Below are 20,834 nucleotides of genomic sequence, written 5' to 3' on the forward strand. Positions count from 1 at the left end.
ACACACACACACACACACACACAGTAGCTTCAGAGGAACATGAAATACGCAAATTCCAAGTCCATACTTTGAAGGGCCATAGGCAAGAATGACAAATATTTTATCACAACTGGTAAGACTGTTAATCTCACACGGCCTGTTGATGAGAGCTTCAGTGAGAGAACCCCACTGTCTCTCACTTGCTCCCATTTCGTCCATCACATCATCGTTGGTGGCTCGCACAGGTTTTCATGTCAGTCAGACTAAAGGCACCGGCAGTTGGCAGGGTGGGCGGGAAAAGCGAAGTGTTAACAAAAATATGATTCATTTTTTGGGAGAAAAAACAGAACCCAAAATGCAAATCATAAAGGTTTTGTGGGGAGAAAGAGTGAACATCAAACGTGTCAACTATGAAGAAACAGAAGAAATAATCCCTCACTAATATTCACAAACAATGAGGGAATCATAGAGGGGAGTAAATCTCAGATTTTCTAAAAAAGCATGCCGCAAACGGCATTTCTAGTTGTTTTATTGTTTCTTTATAGCTGAAACTGAAAGGTAAAAATCTTGATTGGCTTGTTTTTGTGGGATGAGGTAAGAGTCTCCACACCTGGTGTCAACTGGTGAGCTGCATCTGGGTTAGTTATCTGGACAGTGACATCCAGTGGGTCTCCTAATTGTTTCTGATCTAGATACACATTGCATAGTGGCTTCTGTGTGTGTCTGTGAATTAGTTTCTATGAATGGACAAGATATGACTGGGGGAAACCGGTTACATGTCACTATTAACAGGTCATACACATGTTAATTCACAGCACGAGGATGATGTTTAAAGAAAAACATGAAGATGAAAGCTCGAAATTACATCACATCGTTTCCACAAAACACTTCAATTGGGAGGATGGCAGTTAACGCCCGCTGATTTCACATTGCACAAACTTTTGCTGTGGGGTGTCACTGCGTAAAACTCGTGCGTAAAACTCGTGCGTAAAACTCACCAACTTCATCATGTCCACTACCGATGCTTTTTAAATATATTGCACTACACGTGTGATACACTTCTCTCTGTGGATCTCACCACGTAGCGAGGAGTCAAATGCAAAACGACATGCCCAGTGGTGTCCAGGATGCGTTTTTGTTTTTTTTCATGAAACGCGTTGTGCGCTCTCTCGAGGATCGCCTCTGGCACCGTGCGGAGCAGGAGCGCACGGACGCGGGGGGGGTGCTGGATGCGATGTCCGTTCGCCTGGCGCCTGTTGCTGGTTTTCTGATCTGCCGGCGTCGCGCCACCTCGCATCAGGACCATGTCGGAGGAGCACGCGGAGTCCAACTCCAGTCGGCACTATTTCGACAGCGCCTCGACCAGGTTCCAGGGCAGCTTCGTGTTTTCCGGACCCGCGTTCGTCGTGTTGACGGTGATGATGGTGACTCTGGTCGTTGTGATAGTTCTGGGAAACGCACTGGTCATCGTGGCCTTTAAAGTGGACAAGAGTTTGAGGAGACAGTGCAATTACTACTTCCTCAATTTGGCAATATCAGATTTTCTTGTAGGTAAGTATTTTTTCTCTCTCTCCCCAGAATGTGTTCAATTTCTGTCATAAATGCTGTTTGATATATCTGCAATGATAAGCTGATAGGTGATCGATACAGTTTTGAAATACTTATCTTTGCTGCTGCTGTCACTTGCCCATCACTCTCCCTCAAGTTCAGCAGTGCTAAATTAAGCAGCTGCAACTTTCTTTCTGTCTTTCTTTTTTCTTGTCAGTGCCTAACTTTTGCAACAGGCAATCTTTCCCATGATCTGCTTTTGCACAAACACTCATCGGAATTTTTCATCTTCCTTCTTTTAAAGTTCAGTAAGGTTTTATAACATTCATTTGATTTTAAGGTCACATCAACCCCTTTATTTAGCATTTAATAAATCTAAGGATTTAAAATAAATTTTAAATCGATGTACAGTATTCTTTAACAGTTACAACTTCTCCCATAGGACGACAAACTTAAATTATAACAGCTGACCTTTACTATATTGTCAATGTTTTTATTTTTATAAACAAGAAAATATAAAGTTGTATATGCTGTTTTTGCCTTGTTTTTCTTAAATCTTTTCCCAATAACTGTTCCTGTAGGAGCATTCTGCATCCCGGTCTACATCCCCTACATCCTCACAGGCCGGTGGACACTGGGCCGAGGACTGTGTAAACTGTGGCTGGTCATGGACTACCTGCTTTGCTCTGCCTCGGTCTTCAACATCGTCCTCATCAGCTACGACCGCTTTCTGTCAGTCACCAGAGCAGTGAGTGGAACACCCTGTGCCTCGACACAAAGAGCCATCAATGTGAATGTGGGATTGTGACACACAGTAATTTGCCATATTGGTAGAAGAATTTTTTTTTTTTTTCATTTTATCAAATGAAGGCAGAGCACAATATGTTCGAGTTAATTAAACTTGCCTGGGATCATTTGCCACTCTCGGTTTCATCTCAGAGTGAAATATCTTTTCATCTTTTTTTTTTTTACACACATATATAAATATATATATTTGAGTGAAGCATTTAAAGTTCAATGTTGATGGTTGAAGATCCCTTTCCCTCGTAACTATCCAAATGCGCACTACTTGTGGTCCGCTGCTGCCGAATTTCTGACTGGCGAGTTTCCCAGGTCATTGATAGGGGCAGTGCCACCTCACCCTCCCAAACGTGTCCATCTGCAGAGGTTAATCATTCCTGATCCATTCCGGCCCAGTGCCACCCCTAATTACAGTCCTCCCCACGACGAAGCTGAAAAAAATGAATGTCACCTTTTGACCTTGGGCTTCAGAAAAAATGCAGAAAACAACCCACGACTGTCAAAAAGCTGTACGATTTCATGACTACACTTCGAATCATCAATTTCCACTTCAGCAGGTTCGAATGATTTAAACTACGTCCATGCAGCCGCTTTATTCCTCTGAAAGAAACCTGTACGCCGTCAGGGATGTTGATTTTCTATTTTCTGCTTGTCTTAGCACATATCTAGTAGTTAGTGTATATTTCCAAGCCGCTGCAGCTGTAAGCCCCATTGACTCTTTTTTTGTTTCAGACCTGTCTGTGCATTAGCCAGCTGACTGTATCTCATCCACTCTGTATTAACTCGAAGGTGGGATGAGGCTTGGCATAGTAGACAAAGAGAGTGTTCTGTTTCCTTTCACAAGCAAACACTTAACATCAGAGCGATGAATACAAATAACACCAGAGAGAGAGAGCCTCTTCTTTAATTAGCTAGCTTTGATCATAGAGATCCTCCTCCGTGCCACGGCCCTTCCAACCTGGAGAGATCAATCGTAGCAGATGCAGGCCACCGGCAGCCAAGCAGCATTTTCCTAAAAGCCTTTCTCTCTGAACATCGACAGACAAAGGATCGTCAACATGTCACAGGACAAAGTTTGTCTTTGAAAAGAAAAGATGGATTCGGATTAGATTCATCCATGCGGCAGTTAGATTAAATGGTGGCACATTAACGAAATGCTGACTGCACAGTGAAAGAGAAAATATCAGGTCATGATTAAGTTTTGATGACAAGAACGAGCAAAGATTCGTCCACCGAGGTCTTCCTGCTTCCAGTGAATGCAGGAAGTTTTCTCGCTCTGGCTTTACCTGGTTGTGTTGGGGGCGTGTCAGACAAGCCTTTTATACACTTCCGTAAAATAGTGATGTCACCATCTTACTGAAGTGTTGTCCGGACTACCGACGAGGCGTTCAGGAGACGTTTTTTCTGTCCGGGCATAGGAACTCCCCTTACCGCCGACTTTAGGCTGTTAAACTTTAGTGCTAGTCGTCATAGTGCTGAAATTCAAGTATATTTACTTAAGTTCATAAGTCGCTCTTTTTATTTATCTATAACTTTTTCTCCACTACACTATTACTACGTACACTTTATGCACTCATTTGCCAGTGACACATTATTACATTACTGTAATTGTATGATGTATGCTTTTTCTACAATAATATGAGAATTCAGCAATCAAGTGACTCCCACGCTGGCAGTATTAATCCAAATACATGTTGTGATTTGTGCTTATATTTACTACAGGTAAGTTACCGTGCCAGACAGGGCATGACTCATCAAGCCATAGTCAAGATGATCGCTGTCTGGGTGCTGGCCTTTGTCCTGTACGGCCCAGCGATCATATTCTGGGAGCTGGTCGTGGGCAGAAGCCGTGTGCCAAAGGATGAGTGCTTTGCGGAGTTCTATTACTCTTGGTATTTCCTGCTGAGCGCCTCAATGCTGGAATTTTTCTCTCCCTTCATCTCCGTGGCTTTCTTCAACCTCAGCATTTACCTCAGCATACGCAGGAGGAGGCTCCACAGCGGGAAGGTGCAGCTGCACCTTCAAATGAGCGAACCTGCCTCTGCCCAGGGGGAGGGCACCCCCATGTCCCACAACTGGGGGTTTGGGACCAAACTGGCTGTAAGAGGCTCTTTCCACTCCCAGTCCTCCTCTCCCAGTTTGGGTAAACTACATCCCTCACCCAGCAGGGTCGCCGCGCCAAGCCGCCTGTCCAGGGATAAGAAAATTGCTAAGTCCCTGGCCATCATAGTGTGCGTGTTTGCCATCTGCTGGGCACCGTACACCCTACTGATGATCATCCGTGCCGCCTGCAGAGGGCGATGCATCCAGCATCACTGGTACGAGGTCACCTTCTGGCTCCTGTGGCTCAACTCTGCTATTAACCCACTCCTGTACCCACTTTGCCACAGTAGCTTCCGCAGGGCATTTAGCAAGATCCTCTGCGCAAAGCGGAACACTACTCTGCCATCATCCGTCCCTCGTGCTGGCCAGTGACAAACGCATGAACCAGCAATGTGCCAAAGCTCTGGATGGAAATATTCAAAATCCATAACCCATGTATTCCACAGTTTCAGCAGATCATTGCTTAACTGTGCAGCACAGTTTGTCATATAGACAATAGTCAATGGTTCTCAGTTGTGTTTGGATGTATAATGTTGGTACTGTGCAATATAATGTTCATGTCTAACGTATCTGTTAAACATTCCTCATACTGTAAGCATAAAAATTGTACTATCTAAAAATATGCCAACAACAGTATCACATTAATTACTATAATTAAATATATGTACGTTTTCACTTAATGTAAGAAGAAGTTTATCAGCGCTGTGCTGGTTTTGGATCAAACAGAAACATGTCGTCAGGCCTGTTACCACGCAGACAATGTAATACTGAGATGTTTCAGCTATTACTGTGTTTATTATTAGAAAGAAGGTCAGGAAATGCTTCTTCCTGAACTACTTTTTTAGCGCATGGTCATATTACAGATATTCTCAAAAAAAAAAAGGAACGTTAAAGGTTCAACCGCAATTTGTTGGTTGTGTTATTCAATTTTCTAAACACTAACCAGCTTATATTTTGAATTTACACTTATTATATATATGATCACGTAGCCTGCTCTGACATCCTTCCTTCAGCTGAGGTGAAACAAACAGATAACTATCACCCTCTGCTGTTAGAAAGTTTATTACTTTTGCTGTTACAGAAATGTAGTGTTGAAAACTCAAGTGCCATTAAGTTTACATTTATGTTAAAATAATATTTTCTACCTAAAGCCCAACAATAGGCTATTTTCTTTTTTCTTCTTCTCTTATTGGTCATACATTACACAAGTAGGATTACATTTCTTCATACAGGCAGTATTTTGTTTTTCTTACAGAAATATAGGAAAGCAATTTAAACAAAACGTTCATATTATTGTAACTATCATGAAATTGCTATTGATTTTCAACCATATTTCCACTAAAACACCCCAGAACAATACCACCACCACCGCCACCACCACTACACTTCTTATTTTCCTTTTTTTTAATCGACCACTCGTGTATCTTCATTGTCATTGTATAAAACAACCAAACAACAGCGCTTCCCCCTTAACAACAAAGTGAAGAATGTGAGATAAAAGTAGAAATAAAATAGAATATAATAAAATGCTCTCTAGGACGTTGAGTTTATTCTACAGGAAGCGTTTAGCGTTATGTTAGAGAGAAACGTAACCTGCTCAGCAACAATATATGGGTGTGTGTATCCCTGAGCCACTAGATGTCACCATTAACCTTTACAGCTTCCTGTGGGGGTGTGTGTGTGTGTGTGTGTGTGTGTGCCGTGATGAAGGATTAAGCCTCAATTCATCATAGACTGAACACACTCTTTGAGATTTTCTATGGTTTCCATGAACTGTTTTCATTTATCGTTTTGTGTTTGAATTGTCAGTTAAATATGTGCTTTATTCCCGCACTGGTCGTACCGTGTGAATGTACAGTAACTTAACAAAATTACAGGTCTATGTAATTGGATGAGGCTCTCTTCAGATTTACCTGCCGGGAATCATTTCACTGTAAATGCTGCCACTTAAAAAAAGAATATTTGATAGATGTCTCATGATTTATTGATTGTTTCTATTTACTCCTTAACCATTGAAATATTATTTTTGTACCGATGTGCGTAGCTTAAATATGAGATGTTGTCTTAATGTTGTCTCTTTAATTCAAAACCACATTATTGTATGAATACTAGTAAAAAAAAATACGTCAAAGATTGTTCCATTTAGAAAAAATAAATACACCCCTTTACTGGCTGTTTGTCTTTATGCACACTGTGACATGAAACAATTTTCAAACGTTTATTTATGTGCTGCATTGTGTCACATAAATGGCAGCATGAAGTTGCCGTCTACTCGGTGGCTAATTGGGTCAGTGCCAAGTGCAGAGTGGCCATTGCTTGATGCTGAGAGTGCAATAACATTTTTGCATTGTTTTCCAGTCTAGGTAGGTATGATTTGATGGATTAAATAAGTTCTTTCCAGATGTAGACTTATTAAACCTGTAATTATGCCATCATGTTTGATAGTGGGGTTACATTTGCAGGTGCCTGGGTCCCACAGGGGACTTACATTGCTCAAAATGTTGCTGTTGCCCGTGTGCACATCTGGGCCCCTGGTCAGGTGCTGGGAATAAGGGCACAGCTGCAGGGAACAGGCCTCTGCTCCCCCCTCACTCCCTCTCTGCCCGTGGCATGGTGGGGGGGACAGAAGCACACATCTGACCAGAGGGATGCTGGCACATTTCCCCTGGGATGACAGGACTGCATTTATCAGCAGAACGGCAAGCCTGGGTTTACTCCCAATGTATCTAAACGCGACAGCAAAAGCTACATCAATGTGAGAAGCGCTTGCACCGCGTGTGGTTGCATCAGGAGCGCCGCTGTTGATTTTCTTGATAGATTGAAATGTTGTGGCAGGAGTGCCAAACGGATTGGCTACCGGCTGAGGGTTAGTTGGGGATCATACCAGCTTACATTGCTCCGGGAGGGGTAGCACCGTGAAAAATACAGATGAGAAATCATAATTTTGTGCCATTTTAATCCTACTATCTCTCTCTCTCTCTATGTGTGTGTGCGTGTGTGTGTGTGTGTGTGTGTGTGTGTGTGTGTGTGTTTGTGAACGTGCTTAAGGGAGATTTGAATGTCTATGACCCCAAGCAATGTATCTACAAAACTGTGACCCCGAATAGAGCACTCCTGTGCCCCTTAAGTTTATGAGGCCCCATTAGCAGCCACTCAGTCAGTGGTCAGAGGGGAGGGGGGCCCAAACATCCTCCTCTTCACGATCTCTGGACCGTTAGAAGTTCGGCTGAACAACTTTTTTGGGGAATGACTAATGCAGAAATTTCTTAAAGATAATAAAAGGTGACATACATACTGAAGCCACTGAATGTTTGGTATAAGGAGGAACACAGAGGATGGCAATATTTTCGTACACTGGGACTGTCACATATGCTACACGTGTGTTTTTTGGGAGTAAATCTGGGCCATAAAAGTGATCCTGCAGACAAGAACAAACCACTTTAGTCTGCAGATACAGGCTAAAACTGTGACCCCTTTTGAAAATACAGGAGACGTGCTTTTCCCCCCACACAGGCTGTTCACTGTAAAACACGGTTAATATTTCATGAGGGACGTACTCAAAAAGAAGAAAAAAAAACCCCAGACTATTTCTGCTTAATTTTTTTGCCTTTTCCTTTCTTCCGTTTTTCCCCCCCTCTGCTCTTTTTTTCCTGCAGTGTACTTCCTGACTAGAGATTAAATAATTCCATTGGAATCCTCTTAGGATGGGTTCCCAGCACTTGGCAATTAAACAATTACATTTAATCAGCATGGGGCGACGCTTCAAGTCACCCTCATTTCAGACGTTGATTAAAAGCAATTCTGCAGTGGTTATTGCTGTCGACTTTCGAAACTATGGTTCACTTAGGTTTACTGCATCCGTGGGGTCAGCTTGGATAGCAATATGGCAGGTTCAGTGGTGGTCGAGAGCTGTATCTGCCTCTGGTGGGTAAAACGGTAATGACAGCACTCGTGGCAGACCTTATACTGTCCCTTAAGTCGGAGCTAGTTAGATTACTTGGAGACATTTTGACCCTTCTGCGAAGAAGACTGAGCGAACAATGGAAAGGAGCGGGGCATTACGTTATGCTTGTGGGAGTATAGATATAGTGTCAGTGCGATTTTTTTCCTTCTCTCTCTCTCTACGTTACACACGTGTATTCGACCGTTTCTATACACAGCTGTTTCTTCTTCGCATCTGCATTTAGGCACATTTAGCTTGAATGAAATGCACCTTGACAAGTACAATTTCATCATGCCATGCAATGACATCTCTCCCTCCGTGACGGCACACAGGCCGAGGGAGGGCGCCGGGGGAGGGGCGGGGGGCGGAGGTGCTCTCGTGTGAACCCTATTTGACGTGGCGCCTGAGTGAAAGAGTGCTACGTGGCATAGCGCTGGAGTAAACTGTAGTCTTCCCTGCGCAACACAGATGCGTTGTGATGGATACCCGGCCCCCTCTTGTGAAACCCAGGTGCCCCTGTTTCATAAGGCCCCCCACTGGCTCTCCAGCCCTCTTAATTAGTAGCTCCCGTCAGCTGGCACCCAGGCCTTCGAGCACCCGTCGCCGGCCTCTGCCGCTGACGGAATCCAGTTCACCCCAGATTCTTCAGCGTCTCTAACAGATGGATGCAAGGGCGGGCCAGGCGAGAGGCATCAAGGTATTTGCAAACCTGCAAATCGTCTGTGAACGTTCCCCGCATCCAGATCACATGCAGGCAGGAAGGAGGAGAGAAGAATACTGTTCAGCGCTTCAGTCGGCGAGTGTTTCCCGGGTTGGAATAATGATGGGGCCACTGCAGAGCACGAGCGGGCCGTGCGTTTTGGGTCTCAGCTGCAGATATGCTGTAACAAGACATTGATGACTTTTAGATGATGAAGTCAAATATAGATAAAAGGTTTCACCAGGACGAGACTGTAGCTGCGCAGTATCATAGCTGCGCAGTAACAATAGTCTCCTCTAATGACATTCCCCCAGTAACTTCTTGCCTCAACGAATCTCATGGGGGATGCGCTACAAAAAGTGATAATTACATGAAATATACATAGAGAATAAAGGGAGCATGTTTACATAACCAGGCCCATAAATATCTGACTGGGAAGACATTGTTCTCAGTCTCCTTTTAAGCTGATCTCCCAGGGATGCCATTTTAATGACATGATGGTTTAAAGAGATGCTGCTCCATCTCGTTCCATATTTAATTAACTTTTGCTTTTCTGACGCAGAGGAAAAGCAGAATAAAGAAAGCGTGATAGAGACAAACACACTCGATAGCGGGGAGACAATAACAAATAGCTGGGAGAACAGAGAGGGAGGCAGGGGGAACATGAGCAGAGACCTTGTCATGCTTTTGTGAGCTGTTTACAATACAAGAGATGCAAAGGGAGATGAGGGGTGGTGGGAGAGCAAGAGCGAGGGAGGACTGGCATGGGTGAGAGAGGATGAGATTGAATGATGAGACAGACAGGAAAAGAGCGAATTGGAAGCCTGAGATATATATATTTATATAATATATAATAAGGAGCTTGATGAAATTAAGAAAGTAGGAAAAGAGGGAGACAGGGAAAACCGGGAGAATGTGTTCCTTTGTCCCTTGTTCTCCCGAGGATAATTTTTTAAGTTCATCACTAAGATCAAGAAAAATGGAAAATAAAAGTGAAGCTGAGAGAAACAAAGTTTTTTTTTAACTATGTTTAACTGACATTTAAATAAATAATGAATAAAATAACACCTTCTGGTTTCATACTTCTTCACCTCTTTTATTTTTGCAGCAAAGCATTAACGTAACGTACATAATCAGAGATGTCTGCTCATCACAAAACATGGCCAGAATAATAGGGCAGAAATCTGTGCTGACATCCCTGCACGTGTGGCCGCGCTGCAGCCGATGAACTGAACCGTTTGAACGGCCGACAATAACATCACATCATTTAACCAATGAATTTGTGTTCTGGCTCTTACATACAAAGGACTCAGTCCAGAATTCGCAGCGGCCTCCTCCTCTCTCAGGCGGTGTGTTTCCCATTTTTCTGTCAACTGTATACAGTGTACGCTGCATTATGGATACTTTCTTTGCCTTTTCTCTCCTCTTGTTAGACTCTTCGTCTTTGTCCTCAGCTCATCGCACCAGCCACACTGGCCGCGGAGCCTGGAGAGTTGCAGCCGATTTGACCCCACCTGGTCTATATTTTATTGCTTGGTGTTTAATACATTTTTGAAAATCCCATCCTAAAAAAGAGAAAGAAAAGAAATTAAAAAAAGATATAGTGCCTTGTCTATTTCAAGTGTCTGTCTTGGTGAGGCAGAGGGAGATGACTGGAGGGGGATACTCACCTTCAGCTCTCCAAGTTCAGGAGACAGGGGGGATCATTAGGAGGGGCTACAGAGGAGGGAAGCGTGCGATTGTGTTTGTTTGTCTTAATGTGTGCTCCAGTGTAACTCCCTGGTAGACGGGCGACTCTTCTTGCCCAGTTGTGTGCTGGGCAGGGCTCCAGTCCCCAGTGACCCTGAAAGGGGACAAATGGCTTATAAAATGGATGGAGAGATGCATCATCCCAACACAAATCAGCACTGAATGAATATTTCATTTTAAAATCCATTCATCCATTCATCCATTCACACGCGTTCAAGTTGTTTTACTCGTGTAGTTTGAAGTGAAGGATGAGGGTGGCTGTCCTAAGAAAGACCTGAGGTCGAGCTTCTAATTATTACCTGAGATCTTTTCCATTCATACATTTTCAGGAAAAAACATCTTTGAAGTAACTTTACTCTGAGGACAGCAAATGCACAGCTTTCATAACCGTCTTGTACAGCTATTATTACACTTCAAAGTCCCAGAAACAGGACGTTCACAAAGTTAAACAGAAAATACACAAAAGACAATAGCAAAAACCCTTGTGCTCTATGCATAAACACAATGGCAGGGCTGCACACTGACGTCGAGGCTTCCATTTCGCTGACACAGTCCTGAAGTGGAAAGATGGCTCTCTGGATGTGAAGTGCCGGTGTGAGAGATTGGGTTACCCCAGACACTCCCAGCGGATCTCCCGGCCAAATGGATCTGGATCTCATGCTTGGGCGCACATATTGAATGCCATAAGAGGTCTCTGAGGTCTCCTTCAGTGAAAGGAATGCACAGCCTAACAATGTGGAGTTTTCACCAAACTAAATTTTGCACCAAAGAAGAGTAACAGCAAGGAGACTAGAACACAAGGGACAAGCATTAAACGTATACTTGTATTGGGGCTGGTTGTTCATACAGGATTAAAATGGCACATTTTGAGCTTCCTGGATATCACCAGGCTGCGCAGGTTCAGTAGGATCTCATAATTCTTTAATAAAGTCTTAACATGAGGCTGCCACGTTTCCTCTGGAGGACTATGGGCAATCGTCTGTCAAATAGAAAAACAAAATGACATTTTAAACACAGTCTGTACAAGAACAATGGCATTTCCGCGACTCCCAAACATCTGGCCCGACTGTCCAGTTTCACTGAGGACTGGCGAGGCTCTTGGCAGCATTCAGCGCCAATTGCATTGAGGTTACGCTCAGGCGACGACACCACAGAGGATCAGCCGGGCTAAGTTATCTCTGAACAAGCCATCTATTCTGCTGCTTTCTGATCGAAGAATACTTGGGGGCTGAGTAATTATATTGCTTTAAATGAACCCCTGAGAACGCCCCTGCCAAAGCGCCCACAAAGTCTCACACTTGGGCGAGTGTCAGAAACACAACGCTGGTGTATGCACTCGTGTGTAGCCGTGTGAGTGTGTGTGTGTGTGTGTGTGTGTGTGTGTGTGTATTTTGCTGCTTAGGCTGGCTTTAAAAGGGAGGCCGCAGTGGTCCTGATACGCCTCACAAGTGAATTTAATTAAATCATAAATATGAGCTGGAGGCCGCCACCCAATTTAATGTAATGGATGATGTGGGCCAGTCCATCTCTGGCAAAGCAAAGTTCTGGACCCGTTCAAATGCCCTTGAAGCTTATTAAAAGTGCCTGGCACGGGGAGATGCTAGCAAAGTTGTTTAATGGATGCCCAGCTTGCATTCAGTATGACAGTTAATGTTGGACCGTACCATCTCTGATTTGGGGGCTTCCATTGTGGAAGTCTGACGCTGCTACGGGCCCAGTCCGTTCCTCATCGGATCTTCATTACAGTAATGTAATAACAGCTAACAGATGACAGAAAACATGCGCATAAGAAAATTCAGCAAGACACACTTCACAAAGCCCGATTACACAGATGCTTTATAAAACACTGCAGTCATTTTACGTGACAAATGAGCTTTAATATCATGCCTCATCCGGAGGGATCGCGTCAATGTTACTATTATTGTATGATTTATTTAAGTTAGAATATGCATAAATCATATAGTAAAGAATTCACCGTATAGTTTCCAATAAAATGAAGTATATGTTTTATTTTTTACAGTTATTTGTTAGTCACAGTATAACCTAGTTACAGCGCTTTGAGCTGCAGCGGGGCCTCTTCAAAACAAAACTGAAAGCTTCAACAAATGTTATGCTGCGTGCGTGTCACCATTGATGAATCATTTGCTGAGACAGACAGATGTTGTTGCATGGGTTTTGTCCCATTCGGCAAAGGCAGAAGAATCTTTTCATCGGTCCCCCGGAGCGCTGGGGGCTCCCTAAATAGACCTAGCACAAGGGTGTGTAGAATGGGACCGCACAGGGTGATGGGTAATGGAGTCATTAATAACACAGACCTCCCTTAAGATGCTCAGATGTTCGTTAGCGAGAGCCACGAGGGAGCGGGGAAAAATAGGATGCAATTTGAGACAATGAAAAAAAGCAGTGTAAGCTTTTGATGATGATCGCTTTTATGCTGTCATAGGTCTTGTCTGTTAATTGTGTACACGCGCGCACGCACGCACGCACACACACACACACAGGTACACACACCCCTTTTAGACGGATAATAAAGGGACATCGGAGCCATTTCCTCATACAGTTTTTAATATTTCCATCACATGTGCAACACAAAAAAAACGAGGTCTGCCAAATACAGAACTCCATATTTGTACAATACATTTTTAATAACATTGGAGAAAACTGTCCTTCAGCAGCAGGAGATGGTGATTTCCCGTAAACTGTGTACGAACAATTCTCAATCAAAATGTCAAAACATTAAAGTTTCATACAAAAGTGCATCTCAGGTTCAATGAATGCAAAACATTTACATAACAGAATGCTTTAAAGTTTTTCGTATGGTGCCACAATGCCACAGTGGCTTCCAGCTTGAGCAGGGAGCGATGAGATACTGCAAAGGAACAAGAAGAGCACTCGGGCACTCTCCAGGAGAGCCAGGGACGGAGCTTTGTAACTACGGCGTATCCCCGTGACAGACTGAAATTGCGTTCAATCTTCATGATCCAAATGGATTTACTCGTCCGATTGTGAAAAATATGTAGAGATAACAAAAAGGAAAGAAACAACAAAAAAAAAATCCAGTAATCTCCAGGCTTCAAAGAGCAGTAAACATTAACAACAGAAATGTACAGGTTGAGTCAGTGGGCTGAACATTTCCCCATGCTCTCAGAGCCACATGGGAGCTTCTGTTCACGAGCCAACCAGAAGAACTAGCCTTTTCCAAATCTGTGTCACCGCGTTTGCATATATCAGCATCCTGTCCTGTTTTTTCTCTCCTCTGTGTTGGCTTTGTTTTTTTTTTTTTCTTTCTTTCTTTTCATTTCATCGGAACCCCAGCACAGGCAGCGCAGATTAGTCGCACCACCGCTCTCAGCTGGTCCTCTGGTAGCCATGTGAGGACAGACACAGACAAGATCTCAGCCTATGCTGGTGAATCAAGCTTTTCTCCCCCATAATGATTGACCAATGTCAGGATGCAGAGTGACAAACTGCGCAGTAGGAGTGGCGCTGATGAAAAGAGTCCTCCTGACAACACTTGCCGGTTCCTACAGTTTCCTACACTCTCAGGGGCACCCTGTTTCTCCTTTACATAACTGTTAGAGTCACATCTGGTCTGATTAACAATGTCAATGATCTTTTCCCCCCCCCCCCCTTCTCTTTTTTAAGACAAACATTTTGAACTGTACATTGGCAAATACTGTATAAGATTGCAATATAGCTGTAGTTAAGCAACACATGAAGAATTCTATGTACAAACAAGTTGGCTTATTCTTTATTCTTGAAATAATGGCCAGTAAAGAACGGGGAGGGTTCTTTTATGTTCTTTCCCCCTCTTTCTTTTATTTTCTTTGCTTTTTTTCTTTTCTTGCTGTGGCATGGTTCCTTGTGGTGTAACTGAATGGAAAGTTCAGTGCAAGACAGCCAGTGGAAAACTGCACTGACGGTAATTGGTGGTCAGACATTCTCGGCATCATACGATCCTTTTTTGTTGGCCACGGCGCTGATCTCTACCATGTTAGCTGCTGTGCTGAGTCAACGTGTGGTTCTGCAAGGACACAAAGAGAAACGGGGGAAACGTTATGATCACATGCGACAGATGCATTTTTTCACATTTCTTTTCTTTCCTTTCATTAAGCAGACATATTTTCCCTGCTCCATACGGAGGCCAGCAATATTGTTGCACCTTAAAATGTATTCTAAATGTGAAGATTGACGGGCACTGTCATCTGATTATCTTGACATTTGTACATCGTCATTATTAGGCTTTCATTATCCAGATCCAATTAAATTACACAGGTGTCGGGCCTGTCTGTGGATCAATGGCAGCTCACTCTTGGATTATGGATAGCAGAAGAACGCTGATAGATAACATCCCATTCCTCAGAAATTCTGCCCCCCTCTCAAAGGCAGTGTCCATGGAAAGAAATCCATAACAAGTCACGGACACACCTGATGGAATACCTTCCTCAGAGTCGTGTCTATCCAGAACTTAAACGTATAGAATGTGCTGCAAAAATGAAAAGTTGAGAAAGGCGCAGGTGAGGATGTTGATGATTTGATCCCCCCCCCCCCCACACTTCTGTAAATATGTAAAGGCGCAAAATTCACTATGACAGGATAACAAGCTGACAGCATCACTCTGTTTTGGTGTTTCTCCCAAATTTATGCAGGCACACACACAGACCATTCAGAGGGTTTGTAGTGGGGCAGCTGTGCCAGGTTCTTTAAAGGCAGTGTGGACCAGGGGGTGTGTAACTGGTGTCCCTGGTGGGCTGAATCCAGGTCATCTTTTGAAGTGACTGCTAATCCCTTTAATGCAAACTACATGCCCCACTTGCTGCGCTCTGTTTAAAACACGGCCTTGGACTCTTTAAACTGGCATGGACTAGACACACCTGTCACAGAGTCGTCAGCACGCATGCATGCACAAATACACACACACCTCAGCGCACAAAAGCATTTTGACCTGCAAACACGTGAGAAAAAAGCAGAGAACGAGCATGTGAAATAACGCTTATGCTGCTTTACCAGTTTTCAAATAAAACTCTGAGACATGTACAATCTAAAATGATTACTGCAACCTCAGTGAGAGGGTTTACCAAAGCAGTCACCTTCAGCGCTGTTGGTGCAAAAAGTCCCTTGGGCAGTGCCTGCAGATTGGCCCCTTAGCATTCATTCCTTCCCTCTTTACCCTTTCGGCTGCTTCCATATAAAGCATTTAAACACCTTGACGGCTTCCCTTTCAGCTAGGGCGATTACTTCCCGACAGGTGGGGTAATAAGCTGTTTGACGGGGAGCAGGAATGTGACCCTTGTAAGGGTTAGTGTGGCTCGCCTGGGCCCGCGCTCCCTTTTTTAAAGAGAAGGCCCCGGACAGCTCCTCTGCCTTACTCTCTCCTCTCTTGCTGAAATAAAGCTCCTTTAAGTGAGTCTGGGAGGAAACTCCCCACGGGACTTTTTCTCTCTCTCTCTCTCTCTCTCTCCACCTCACCTCCTCCCCCCTCCTCACACTCCACCAAGCCCCTACCCCCCGGTGAAGACATCCTTGGCGTTGCTGAGAAGGGACAGGAGCACGGCAACCTTATTAATGAATGCGGCCCATTACCCGTCAGCCTGGCTCCTCGGCGACTCCCAGAAGCCCCTGCAGTACGTGACTTCAAATGGCAGGATATTGACACGGGGAGAGCAAAGCGGCGAGTGTGTTTGTGTGTGTGTGTGTGTCTGTGTGTATGTGGAAGGGAGAGAAACAGAGAGAGAAAAATTTGTGCTCAACTGAGTGTGCATGCCTTTGTGTGAGTGTGCCAGTGCGCCTAGGTGTGTGTGTGTGTGTGTGTGTGTGTGTGTGTGTGGACCCCAAAGGAACGTAGCTCCTTGGATATAATGTAGGGCTCGTAACAGCTATTAGAGGGGAAAATAACCCCTCTGGGGAATAGCTCCCCCCCCCCCCCCTGCATGTCCCGGCTCTGTCTGACACACACTGCATTCTACCTTTTCCTTAAACATGCCAGGAGTTTTCTCACTGAGGGCTTTCTCAAGGACAGTGTTAAACGACTTCAGTGGCTTTGGCAGCCATGCAGACTAAAGGGAAATAGAGGAAAAGAGGGGGGAAAAAAACGTTAAAAGAAAGTGAAACAGATACCTTTATCTCTGTGGATACTGAGCTCCTCAGAGTAGCTATAAACTGTTCTGTGTATGGGTACGGAGGGTGGAGGGGGGGGGGGGTTGCGCAAATTCACTTTGCGATCTTTGTCAAATTCTTCAAGTGCCTCTGCATCAACACCGCATATGTTTAATATATAGACAGTACGCGACCAAAATGCCAAAATTAGACGTTGAACACACAGTTCACACCCCATGCAAGGAACTGTCCAAAATGTCCAGTGCTCCATTTAGGGGGATGTCACTAATGGTGTCACACCAGAAACACTGCAATTTAGGATTAGATGCCCTCCATTAAGCCTTTTAGCTCCAACTCCCTTGTTCAATGCCATCCTATTCCCCCTGAAACTCTGCCATTCCCCTTATCATCCATTTCCTTCCCTTCTATCCAACCCTTAATCTCCTCCTCAATCCTTTCAACCACCTGCTGGCCACACAGGCCTGCTGCAGGGCCCAGTCACCAGCCGCATTCAGGTAAACCATAGCAGTCAATTCTCCACTAAATTAAATTTTGCTCTGATCAATAATGCGCACCCGCTTCTCCCTTATGAAGACTGGCTGCATTGGCTCGGAGCAAGCCTCTTCCCCCTCTCCTGTTCTCTCACCGGCTCTGTGCCACCGCTAAACCACCACTTTCATCTGATTACATCACCCTATACTGCAACGCCCTCAGGGGCAGTGGAAGAGGAGGGAGAACACCCAGCAGGGGTCTTGTGTACCCATGCAAACAGGTGCAATATGTCTTAGGAATTTAACGCTGCGGCAGACAGAGAGAGGGAGAGGGGAAAATAGGGAACGATTGGGGAAGAGCAGAGAGCGGGAAAGTGCAAGTAGGCTGGGGAGTTGATTTATTAACTAATCATTCTTTATGTCGTCCCCCCATTGCTCTGGTCTCCATCGATAGCACCCGGTCTCCAGTGAGGCAACAGAGGTGCACCTCTTACATCAGCTCCACAGAGCAGGACTAGTGGACTGGCAGACACAAGCCCTCGTTTCGTCTGATCTCGCTGCATTAAAGACAATCTGCACATTGTCCAACATCACAGGGAGAGGATGTAAAGCTTAATCGGAACGCTAACAATGTTTGATTAGCGTAATGTTAATTCCTGCGGAGCACATGTTGAGTACATCGTGTCTGCTCCTCCACCTGGTGCTTTCCTGCATGTAACATTAAACCCAGCCCTTATTGAGTGGTTAGAAAGCTGAGTGGGCAATACCGGCCTTTTTTGAGGCCAGGGCCGATTCTCAGACAGTGTCGAGCCACACACAGACCAGAATCTGTCGCACTGTGTAGCCTTCAGTTTCCAAGTGCCGTAGCTTTGAATTGAAACAATTCACTGCTGATTATATTATGTGTACCAAATGAAAATGTTGCCAAATTAATATTAGCACACAAACTGAAAACTAATAAAAGCATAAACAAATGCGTGAATGTTTACAAAGCTACCAGTGCAGGAACAACTCTGCTCAGTCAAAAGTAGAAAAGTAAAAAAACAAAAAACACAACAATTTGAATTGATATTTTACACATAAAACTGCCTTAACCCTAAATTGTAATTAATTCATTGGTTTGGATAAAAAAAAGCCCAGAGCAAGTCAAGAAAGAACTGCAACGATATCATTCGGTTATTTATAATGAATCATTTTCTGATTTCATCCACACACACACACACATCTTGAAATAAAGCATTCTTTGGGTGCGAATAAAATGTCAGTATGTAAAACAGCAATAATACTGTTTATGTCCCAGTTAAGAACACATTTTGGGAATTCTCTGTAAATATTGTAGCCATAAATTATTTACTAGTGAGAGAAGGAAGCTCCGACGCGTAAGTAAGTCAAGTGAGTGTTACTTACAGTAAAGATTAGTCTTTAATGAAACTATTTAATTAGGAGAGTTAAGCACATTCATTTTAACCCCTGCAGCTAAATTGTCATATTTGGTTTATCTATAATCAAAATTTTGAAAGAACAGTCAAAATTGTAAACATCCCCCTCTAAGCTCTGATTAAAAAGCCTTGTCAGTCAGTCCTGAGTTTCTCTCTTACCCTGACATTCCGTGCGTCTGGATAGCTGCATCTGGAGCACGGGGAGTGGGCACAAAACCACTGAGACCGGTGCATACCCGTAGTCATCACTCAGGAATTTAATTAACGCATAAGAGAATGTCACCTAATGATACTAAAACAAAGAACCTGTGATCTTCCTCCGAGGCTCCAAACTGCAGGGTGACTATACGCAAGGAAATGACTTGGATATTTAGGCTCATTTATGTTTGCGTGATGATTGAAGGATGAACATTAATGACCCCCACTGCGTCCTGGGTTGTTTTGTGAAAACTCTTTGCCGCCACGCGGAAATGTTTTCTCATCGTTTCAAAGCGGCGGTGGAGAAAAGGACGGGAGCGCCACATTCTGCCCCGATCTTTAGTGGTGTGTGGAGATCGGTCCAGTATTGACTCAGTCCTCCCTTTGTGCATTCCCTACTGTTGACCGGTCCACTGAGGGAGTAATCCTTTCCTGCTCTGACCTCAGGCCAGGCTTACTGCTGGCTAGTTTAGCAATCAAATAAATAAATAATACCGCAGTTGGCATTCTCCACAGTCATCACTTATCAGGCCGTGGGGAGGGTTGACCCCAAACACTGTTGTGCTACAACCGGCACCGTCTCCTTGGTAACAGACTGTCTTGTTTGAAGTGAGGTGCCCGGGGAGTCGCGGTCATATACAGTAACAGCACCAGGCTACGGTGAAGTTGACAACAGCGATGGATTTCGATGTCTTCCGTGTGTTGTCATTTTGTGTCCGGTCATGTTCACGCTGAAAGCTGGTGAAATTATATAATAAATCCATAAGGCTTGAAATGCTTTGATTAGATGTCTAACTAAAGTACAAGCAAGTACTTGTGAGGTGAAACCGGAGATGACGGACCACCCTTTTTGTAGGCTGGTGCTTTGTAGCTCCAAATGATACTCATTACCTTGTCTAAGTAGACAAGTGAATGGTACTAGAAACACACTATGCAGTGATCCCGCTGTTTGACTGAGGTAGCAAAACAACTGCACAACTGCTGTGTTATTATGGGGCCTCATTAAGTGAGGAGAGAGTAGGAGACGGGGAGAGGGAGCGAGGGAAAGCAATAGAGAGAGGACCAGCAAGAGGGAGAAGAAAGAGAGGAAGGGAGAGAAAAAAAAACACAAGAGAGCGATACAAACTGTATTCTGGGGTGATAGCAACACACAGATGCCTTTCCAGCCAAAATGAAGACTATGACTAAAGAACCCAATTAAGGGCTTTCTTTGGGGAGCCATCTTGGGAGGGGGATGGGTCTTCCTGGGACATGAGCCCTGGGCTACATCCTCTAATTAGACAGAGCGAGGGGGGAGGATCTCTGCCTGTCACTGGGAGGGAGATGGGGTCCATGGGGTTCCACATGTCAGTCCCAGAAACAAAACACAATTACTCTCACATTTAACCACTTCAGTCAGGGACAGACTTTGACTATGGATGCTGCCGAGCATCCACACCAGCCCCCCACCTCCCTCTCGTGTGCTGCTAGATGTGCCACTTCACAAATGTGGATATTTTTGAGGACTATATTTTCTCCTACATCTCAACGCTTCTGCGAGGAAGCGAGAACTGATAGGCACTCTCATGTTTTCCCATTGAAATGGAGGAGCGATTCGCTAAATGAGCTTTTAATTGACCGACAATTGGTGTCATTCAGCATCCTTTTCCAAAACTGAAGAGTTAAATCACTGTTGGTGTTGCGGTGTGTGAATATAAAATTCAATAGGGAATAATTGTTCTAATGCTGTTTATTCTGGCCTCTGCTGCGTTTGGTTAACAAAAACAACAACAACGGCATAAGAGACG

The 20,834-nt window shown here is 44.2% G+C and overlaps 2 protein-coding genes across 6 annotated transcripts in view; one reads left to right on the forward strand and one right to left on the reverse strand.

The window, feature by feature from the left end:
* Window positions 1–814: 814 nt before the first annotated feature.
* On the forward strand, window positions 815–5,484 carry LOC118311062 (histamine H3 receptor-like). The gene is made up of 3 exons (XM_035634575.2): window positions 815–1,530; window positions 2,109–2,275; window positions 4,051–5,484. Exons 1-3 carry the CDS (start codon window positions 1,284–1,286, stop codon window positions 4,801–4,803), a joined length of 1,167 nt encoding a protein of 388 aa, XP_035490468.1. The 5' UTR covers window positions 815–1,283; the 3' UTR covers window positions 4,804–5,484.
* Window positions 5,485–13,370: 7,886 nt separating this feature from the next.
* The window catches only part of LOC118310752 (zinc finger protein 521), an 88,576-nt gene continuing 81,112 nt past the window's right edge, over window positions 13,371–20,834 (reverse strand). For all 5 annotated transcript variants that reach the window (XM_047331965.1, XM_047331964.1, XM_047331962.1 and 2 more), the window contains one exon: window positions 13,371–14,847. In XM_047331965.1, the coding sequence (XP_047187921.1) occupies window positions 14,818–14,847 (30 nt within the window). In that variant the 3' untranslated portion in view covers window positions 13,371–14,817. The remainder of the gene's footprint in view (window positions 14,848–20,834) is intronic.

This window comes from Scophthalmus maximus, chromosome 5 (genome assembly GCF_022379125.1).
Source record: "Scophthalmus maximus strain ysfricsl-2021 chromosome 5, ASM2237912v1, whole genome shotgun sequence".
Taxonomy (NCBI): domain Eukaryota; kingdom Metazoa; phylum Chordata; class Actinopteri; order Pleuronectiformes; family Scophthalmidae; genus Scophthalmus; species Scophthalmus maximus.

Bases quoted from the DNA above. Each gene is read 5' to 3' on its own strand.
- LOC118311062 (XM_035634575.2), top strand. From the start codon at position 1,284: ATGTCGGAGGAGCACGCGGAGTCCAACTCCAGTCGGCACTATTTCGAC. The intron at 1,531-2,108 runs GTAAGTATTTTT...CTGTTCCTGTAG, and splicing joins AATATCAGATTTTCTTGTAG to GAGCATTCTGCATCCCGGTC. The intron at 2,276-4,050 runs GTGAGTGGAACA...TATTTACTACAG, and splicing joins TTCTGTCAGTCACCAGAGCA to GTAAGTTACCGTGCCAGACA.